The 8,867-nt window shown below is 38.9% G+C and overlaps 1 protein-coding gene across 2 annotated transcripts; it reads left to right on the top strand.

Annotated features, from left to right (window-relative positions):
* Positions 1-176: 176 nt before the first annotated feature.
* TIMMDC1 (translocase of inner mitochondrial membrane domain containing 1) lies at positions 177-7,595 on the top strand. Of its 2 annotated transcripts, XR_014026372.1 has the most exons (8): positions 177-426; positions 647-812; positions 1,486-1,574; positions 2,970-3,037; positions 4,499-4,577; positions 5,725-5,835; positions 6,712-6,841; positions 7,053-7,595. XR_014026372.1 is itself a non-coding variant. In XM_081327224.1 (7 exons), exons 1-7 carry the CDS (start codon positions 266-268, stop codon positions 7,123-7,125), a joined length of 747 nt encoding a protein of 248 aa, XP_081183350.1. In that variant the 5' UTR covers positions 177-265; the 3' UTR covers positions 7,126-7,595. The 2 variants fall into 2 exon arrangements, 1 of the variants encoding a protein (XP_081183350.1); XM_081327224.1 differs by lacking the exon at positions 6,712-6,841.
* Positions 7,596-8,867: the final 1,272 nt, after the last annotated feature.

Below are 8,867 nucleotides of genomic sequence, written 5' to 3'. Positions count from 1 at the left end.
GGGGTAGGCAACCTCGGCTTTTTTATGACTCATGGACTTCAACTCCCAGAATTCCTGAGCCAGCCAAGCTGGCTCAGGAATTCTGGGAGTTGAAGTCCATGAGTCATAAAAGAGCCGAGGTTGCCTACCCCTGGCCTAGGCGAGGGTACGAAGAGGGTGCGCTACATCCTCCAAGGCGACAGAGTGGCGCTCTTTTCTTTTCAGCGCCTTAACGTTTAACAAGGGAAGTTCCCACTAAAGACTTCCCGGGCAGGTGTCGGCAAATATGGAGCGGCCGGGCGTGAGGACGGCACGGCCGCTCACAGGCTTGGGTGAAGAAAGCGCCGCTCCGCTCCCTGAGCTTCTCGGAGCGCTGGAGGGCTCGCCACCTTGGCTGCAGCCCCCGGACTCGGGCTGGGAACGAGTTCGGGAGCTCTTTCGGCGAAAGTAAGTGAATAGCCGAAGAGCCTTAGCCTTGGAGCGCCAGTGGGTGGCGGGAGGGGACGCGGGTAACTCAGGAATGAGAAATGTTTTTTTGTTTTTTTTCGAAATCCGACCTCAGCCTTGTCCTTCCCTGCATATCCCAGCAATGATTATTCAAAGGGATATGGAGAATTTCATAAAACAGTTTCTGAATATGTTTCCTGAAACACATTTTCTTTTTCAGTGAGCAAAAGACATACCCAGAAGAAACGGTCCATATAGTTAAAGCAGCGTTTACAGGGGGTCTTGTTGGCTTTGTCTATGGCGGTATACCTGGATATCTAAATGCCAAAAAACAGTACATTGAGCAATGTGGAGGAGAACTCTACCATAATCGGCTGGATGCTGTGGTATTTATTTTATTTATTTGATTTGTATACCGCCCTTCTCCCTAAGGACTCAGGGCGGTGAACAGTGACATAAATATCAGAATGCACAAATATAGATATTGAAAACAAATTAAACCCTAATTTTGCCCAAATGCAGAAGATAAGTTACCTTAAAACAATAATTACAACAGAACCCGTCAGACCAGACCGGATTGCTCAAACAGATATGTTTTTAGGTCGCGTCGGAAGGAGCGAAGGTATGGACAGATACTTGACAAAAATGGAACATGCAATAGTTGCTTGGGTTTTTTTTTTTGTTACTTGCTGCCTTGTAAATGAGAAACAAAAATCAGAAATCAAGCACCACACAGGGACATGCTATGTGATATATATTCACTGACCGCATTTTTGAATGAAATCTTGCAAATCGCATATTAAAAGAATATATTCTTTGCGTCCATGTACAAAGTATAGTTTATGATATTAAATTCGGTTAACAGTCAATTAACAATTGAACTGTGTTCATTGGTGAGGTTTAATCAGTAATGAAAGTTTGGTATACCTTACTTTTACAAAACAAAAGTTGTGTAAGAAATTTATGGAGCTTTTATCTGGTTTCTTATCACATTTTCAGTTCGCATTAGTAATGGATGTAGAGTGCCTTGACATATAATTTTGCTTACCTTTTCCAAAGCAATCTATGCAACGTATAGCAATGAGGGGATTCATCCGATATGGCTGGCGGTGGAGCTGGAGAGTTGCTGCTTTTGTAGCAATATTCAAGTAAGTGTATTTCTTGTTACCTATGGACGATAAGCAGGGTGCTGTGCTCATGATACATGATCCTACCATTAAACAGTAACCTACAATTCTAGGATAATATTGTAACTTACCAATATTAGATGCAAAATGAGACTACCTTGGTCATTGTGCCCCTTCTATTGTTTCCTCCATTTCTAATAGTGCATTTTCTGCATTTTTAATTCTCTCTTATTTTCTCAATAGCGTATCTCTATTCTCAAGCAATAAGCTGATCTAAGTAAAAGCCAGAGCTTGGTTATGTCTAATACTTCCAAGAAGAATTATATAATAGACCAGATGTTCTTTTATCCAAAAATAAGATTATCAAAATCAAGAGATTTTCAAAAAATTTAATTTTGTGATGACATAGAGGCCATTTGGAGATCTGACTGGCACTGTTATTGATCCTTCATAAAAAACACTTTTCTGTTTCTGCAAACCTAGAATGTTAGCTTTCTAAAAACTGGTTACATTTGAAATTGGTCTTAGGTCATTTGTTCCCTAGATCAAAATATGTCAAACTCGTGACATCACGTGACGTCGCACAATGTATTGGTGCTTTTTTGCTATTGTCGACAATGGGGTGGACGTGGTTTCCCAATGACGCGTCTGGCCTGCGGGCCAGCAATTTGACACCCCTGCCCTAGATGTTAGCCCAATTTCTTCCCAGTGCAAATACTTGTTTACAAGTGGCCTCATTATTTAAATTCTTTTCCAGATTGGCAATTATGGGTGCCAGGACCTTAATAAAAAGTATCATACGCATACATATATAATTGGGGGCGGGGGCAGATGTGCAAGCTGGTGAAGAATCTTCAAGATTGAATTTAGGAGGAACTGACAGTATTGGAAATCTGGATTTGTACAGGATTTGTTAATATATAACCTTTTTTCTATCTAAAATTTCTTTGAAATTAGGATCATCTTAAGTACAAGGTAGTATTTCTTTTTGGAAATAAAAATTCAATGCATTATTAAACAGTAAAAACATCATTATTAAAATTTAATATTCTTATCTCATTTTGCTAAATTACTCTAAATTCACAAAGTAGAACTGTACATTCATTATCGCAAATAAGACCTACATTATATATGAACTTCCCTCTGGGTAGATATTCATGGAAGATAAAAAATACAGTTGCTATGTCTTGTGAATTATGCTTCAAGCCATAAATCACTGAGAAAAAGATTTTTTTATTGATATGTGAACTCTGATGTAAAACATTTGACAGTATATAATTATCCCATCCCATTTAAGAAAATATGTATTTTATCTGCAGATTGCAAAAATATCTAGCCAGAAAAATAAAGTTTGACTTTTCAGAATTTCTTCCTAAAGTCCTTGTTAATTCTTGCTTATTATTTCTTTTCTTGCAGCACAGTGAATACTGGCTTGTCTGTATATCGAGATAAAAGTACCCTTGGTCACTATACCATTGCTGGAGGTAAGACTATTGATTGGAGAAAATTAGCATCGGTTACTGTTTGATCTGGGTTATATTTTGAGTTATTCAGATGCTCAAAAATATATATCCCATGGATCCTGATCTAAATGTTCTGTGGGTATAAACTGGCTGTTTGGACACTGCATCAGCCCTTTGATATAGAAAGGCTCTGCTGAATACGGCTGAAGTTCCCTAAAATCCCTTGTAACTAGTAAGATAAACCAAATATTTTATTGTGGCCTTCTCCATTATCTGCTTTTATTTCAGCTAGAGTTGTGCAAGCATCCTGTGATAACTTATATGCTGAAATAGTTTAAGGATACTGGATGGTGAAAAACCATAAATCCTCCATACCGTTGCTGCTCTCACCACACAGGCACAGCACATACACAGTATACCAGAAGATATAAGATATTACAGTTTTCCTTGGCTCTTTTCATATCTTTTCAGGTTTCTGAAAAAGGAAGACTAACACAGTTACTAATGAAGGAGAATATGTGTAGCTCAGGATTGAAATGGGGGGTACTTGGTGCTCTCTGAGCTTGGGCAATGCTTCATTACCCAAACTAGGTAACATCATCAGTGCTAGTCTGTTGATACTGCCTAGTTTGGGTAATGAAATGTGTGCAAGAAAACAAGCAAGCTGAGGGAGCACCAAGGGCCCCTCACTTACCGTTACCTTCTCTAATCCCCAGTTACAATAACGAACCGAGTTGCAATTTAGGCTTGTTTGTTATTCCTGCTACCGTATGTACCTATTGAGCCCAGAATTTTCCTAACACAGAATGAAGCATCAAATTGATCCTGGAATCTGCTGCTTCATATATACATCTGGAAGGAAGTGCTATTTTCCTTTTCACCGAAATGAGGTCTGCTAGCCGTTTCACTTGAATATGCTGTTGGAGGCAACTTTTTAGTAGTCGTAATGTGGGTAGTAATATTAAGAAAGAATAACTTGGAAACAACATAAATGTTTATACTATATAAACATTGTATAGATTTTTAAAAGGAGCTTGGTAGGAGAGCCATGTTCTAAATTATTTAAGTAATGGCTACATTCTTGAATTATATACTGAGATAGGACACCTGTATGCACACACCAACGTTCTGTCATTTCCTCCATGTAGATCCAACTATAGAGAGACAGATGTTATGTGTGTGTGTTTGTATGTATGCATGTAAGTATGTATGTATATAAGAGAGAGAGAGAGTTTTAAAGATATACATACTGCCCTATAGATGTGTAGGGGTGCACACTGTCTGTACTTTATGTGTTTGCTGCAGAAGATGTTGGCCTGACTTGTATAAAATAGATACTTGGGATTGAATTTATGATATGTACAGCCTTGAAATTACATCTCACTAGACTAGATGAGGAAAAGGAGGAAGTTGAAATGACTTAATAGGCACTTTGGAGTGCTGAGATTGAGCTTGCTTCGTCTGATTGTATTCCATTTCTAGCTTGTACCGGCAGCTTGTTCAGAATGCACTTGGGCTTGAGAGGTCTGATTGGAGGCAGTGTTATTGGAGGACTCTTGGGGTAGGTTGCTGAAAAAGTGCACGCATTGAACCATAGCAGTTATCTGTATTGCTACCTTTTAATTGATTTGTTTGGATGACATCTAAACTTCCATGTACCGTATTTTCCGGCGTATAAGACGACTTTTTAACCCATGAAAATCATCTCAAAAGTTGGGGGGGTCGTCTTATACGCCCAGTCGTCTTATACGCCGGAAAATACGGTAACAATTTGCTGAATTTTGCAAAGGTATCTTTTCTTTTCTTCTTCATAAATATCCTGGCCATTCATTCTGAGACAGCCTTTTAGCTTAGAAAGTTCATTATTTAATGGGGTACTTTCAATATTTGAAGCAGAGATTTAGGAGAAATAGGTAATTTCAACCATTTCCAGTAAGCTACTGTCCTTTTTTTCTGAAGTATCTGATGCCTCTATTATTCTTTTCATGATGGAAGAATGAGAAAAGTTGCTGTGATTCCCTCAAAGTACCTTAAGATAGATGTGAGTTTTAGATCTTCTGTTTCATGGTGAACTTGTAATCCTTTAGAAGGCCCACATGAGTATATCCCTTAAGTAATATACTTTTACATAGTAAAAAAAAAAACTAAATATGAAAACCAACATTTACAATAAGACTCAAACCACTGCAAAACCTGTATTTTGTATTTTGGTGAAGAAGCTGCTACAATATAACTCAGAAATAAAACAATTTAACAGTGTAGTTTTGAACATGGTTATTTGGAAATTAGTTTTCATTTTATTCATTCACTGAGATTGTGGAGAGAGAAATTTGAAAAATGTACATTCTTGAATGCTTTCATTTGAAAAATAATCTCTATATGTTAGGACAGAAGGATTTTAGACTACCGAACTTTTAATATGTTACTGCATAAATGTAACGATTGTATTGCATCTGAATAATAAACATATGCCTATTAATTTGTTTTCCTACTTAAAACGTTGTATATGGAGATGATTTCTTCATTTATTTAAATGATGGATTATAAAATTCAGCTCCATTTCCCAAATTCCTTTTAAAAGAACAAGGTTTAGGAAAGAGGTAGAGATATATGTGCTAGCGTTTACTGTCTGACCCTTTCATTGTCGTAATTCCTGCTTGGTTGTGTTCCACACAACTACATTTATTTCCTGTGATGTTTTTCTGCAGTGGCTCTCTGGGAACATTACTAATGGGACTGCAAAGAGTCACTGGTGAAACCTTTGTTGAGAGAAAGCAAAGAAAGCAAAGTGAGCTGCATGCACTTAAGATGGCAAAGTGGTAAGAAATCGGAGTTATTCCATTATACAGCAAAAAGCTGGGTCCCAGTCTGCATAACTCACAGGTCCTTGCTACTTCCACAGTAATGTGACTTGATATTTGTATGCAGTCAGGTATGCAATTTGATGCCATGTATAGCATGACTTTGTTAAAAGAATTCATATATTTTGAGTCCTGCGACTCCTTTTATTCAGTTGATAAAAATATTTTACAAAGTAAATTATGCCAGACCATTTGTTTGTCCTTGATAGAATAAGTGTAGTATATCAGGGCAGGCAAAGTCAAGTTATTTAAAGGAACCCAATTCATGGTTATTTTTACTTAAATGATACCTTATGTAAGATAGTTACTTTTTATAGTGAAATAAGTCTTCTTGATGGTTAACATTAAGTAGTACAGCTGGCAGTGGAAATAAATAGCCTAATAGTTTTATCCAGCGATTCTCAACCTTGGCTTGAGTTTAAGATATCTGAACTTCAACTCCCAGCAGCCATGAACAATTTCGGGAGTTGAAGGCCATGCATCTTAAACTTGCCCAAATTGCCAAAAACTAGTCTTATCACTACAGGTAGCGATGGTTTAACATTCCTAATTGGGTCCAGGATTTCCATCACTAAACAAAATGGTTGATAGGCAAAATATCAAGACTGTACCACTTAGCAATGTAGTTCTGGTCGTCTCAGTTCTGTGCATAGATGAGGACTGCACTGTTGAGGACCTCATGCTTCTCCTGCTCTGCCACACTACTTTCACTTCAACTCCCCACTTTCCATCTCCACCCATCTCTACCCTCTTGACTGCTCTGTACTCTCTTGCTCTTGCCACCCCGGGCTGATCTTCGTTGCCTTCTTCCTCCTCCTGCTGACTTGTGCCCAGAAAGCAGCTGCTGAGGGCTTTTTGACCTCATTCAGTAGACCATATGAAGTCTCCACAGTGCCTTGCGGAGCTGAACAAAATCCCTAGGAGGCCTCACAGAGGGACAGCAGCTGCGCATGCCTTTTCAGAAGTATGTAGTACTACTAGTATCGACAGTTTAAAAAGAGGGTTGTCTGGGAACAAAATCTTCTCTTCATTTTGAGTTTTGTGCGAAAGGATTGGCTTTTTTGGAGACAGGTTTTAGATTCTCTTCTAATTGCAATATCAGACGTTAAAAAGTTATATATGTACAATTCAGTTTGTTATTATCCAGAAATATTGAAGCCTTTTTCTTGGTTTAGGAAAGCCACTCTTAATATCCCTGAAGATATTTCAGAAGAAACAGATGATATCCTGCAGGAAAAAAGATGGTAGATAATCTTGGAAATTCAAGTTTAAAAATTGACTAGAAGCTGTTTGTTGGACGGGGAGAAATGTGAATGTCTCTGGATACATAAATATGTGCAGGTGACAACAGAACTTACTATGGCAAAAACAGTAACTTTAATTTTTTTAAAAAAACAATAAATAAAGGTGTGTAAAAATAATTTCTGGGAATATTCATATAAAACACAAATTCTTAGATATAGCATTACTGCTTCCTTAAAATATATTTAAAAAAATCAGTAAATATTTTTGAAAAAGTGGCTTTTATTTAGTTTAGAACCCATAACTTAAAAGAAGTTTTATGTCTCAATTTATTTATTTATTTATTTATTTGTTTTTATAAACCGCCCTTCTCCCGAGGGACTCGGGGCGGTGTACAGAGGAAGGAAGGTATACAGATTGAACAATAAAAAACAATAGTAAAAACAAACTGGGACCCCAATTAAAGCTATCATGCCAGGCCGGACTGCTGGAACAGGAAAGTTTTTAAGTCGCGTCGGAAGGTGCGGAGGTCGGGGGCTATCCGGATTTCGGTTGGTAAGCTGTTCCAGAGGGCTGGCGCACCCACTGAGAATGCCCTCCCCCTGGGGGCCACCAGCCGACATTCCTTGAGCGGTGGCACCCTGAGGAGGCCCTCTCTGTGGGAGCGCACAGGACGGTGGGGTGCTGACATTGGCAGAAGGTGCTCCCGTAGGTAGTCCGGACCCATGCCATGTAGGGCTTTGTATGTCATTGTTAGCACCTTGAACTTCACACGGAAGGCAACCGGAAGCCAGTGCAGCGCACGGAGGAGAGGTGTGATATGGGAGTATCGGGAGGCTCCCAAGAGTGTCCGTGCCGCTGCACTTTGCACCAGTTGAAGCTTCCGAGTGGATCTCAAGGGCAGCCCCATGTAGAGAGCGTTATAGTAGTCTAGGCGAGAGGTCACAAGGGCATGGGTGACTGTACGTAAGGAATCCAGGTCCAGATATGGCCGTAGTTGGCGAACTAGTCGAACCCGGGAGAAGGCCCCCTTGGTCACAGCTCCTATGTGATCTTCCAGGGAGAGCTGCGAGTCTAGGAGGACACCCAGGTTGCGGGCCCTATCAACAGGGGGTAGTAACTTGTCCCCGATGTTAAGCAATGGGACGTTCTGAATATCCTGGCTTGCCGGTACGTACAGCCATTCAGTCTTGTCCGGGTTCAGTTGAAGCCTATATCAAATCCTTATAGAAAACCAGTACCTCACGTTCCCAACTCTTCTTTCAGTCACTCCCCTGCCACCAGTGATAATTACCTGAGTTTACTCTACCCCTGCAAGTATTAGTAAATGATTATCTCATTTGAATGAGTATTAAGAAAGAAAAGAAAATATTTCTATGTCCGAGCAATCTCACATCCAGCTCTATTTTGACTTTCACATTCCAGCAAACAAGAAAGAAAGGAAATTACGTACTACAGTTAGTAATTATGTGAATTAGTTCATGAAGAATTATGACTAAGTATTTAAACTGTTCTTTGAACCTAGTTCAGCTAACCAATCATATTTTCTTTGCAAGACAATAATTTCAGTGATGTTTTCAGTGCTTAAGAATAATGCATAAAAATGTAAAACTGTTATATAAGTTGCAGTATAAAAGTCAGCCATTTTTATGCATTACACTGAGGAACAGAACTAGATCACTTTATATTTCCTATATAATTTATAAAATGTGTTTTAAGATTTTTGTCTCAGCACAGGTTTTAGTCAT

Source organism: Vipera berus (assembly GCF_964194415.1).
Source record: "Vipera berus genome assembly, chromosome: 4".
Classification (NCBI taxonomy): domain Eukaryota; kingdom Metazoa; phylum Chordata; class Lepidosauria; order Squamata; family Viperidae; genus Vipera; species Vipera berus.
The sequence above is the reverse complement of the archived record's forward strand: the minus strand, read 5'-3'. Positions and strand labels throughout refer to the sequence as shown.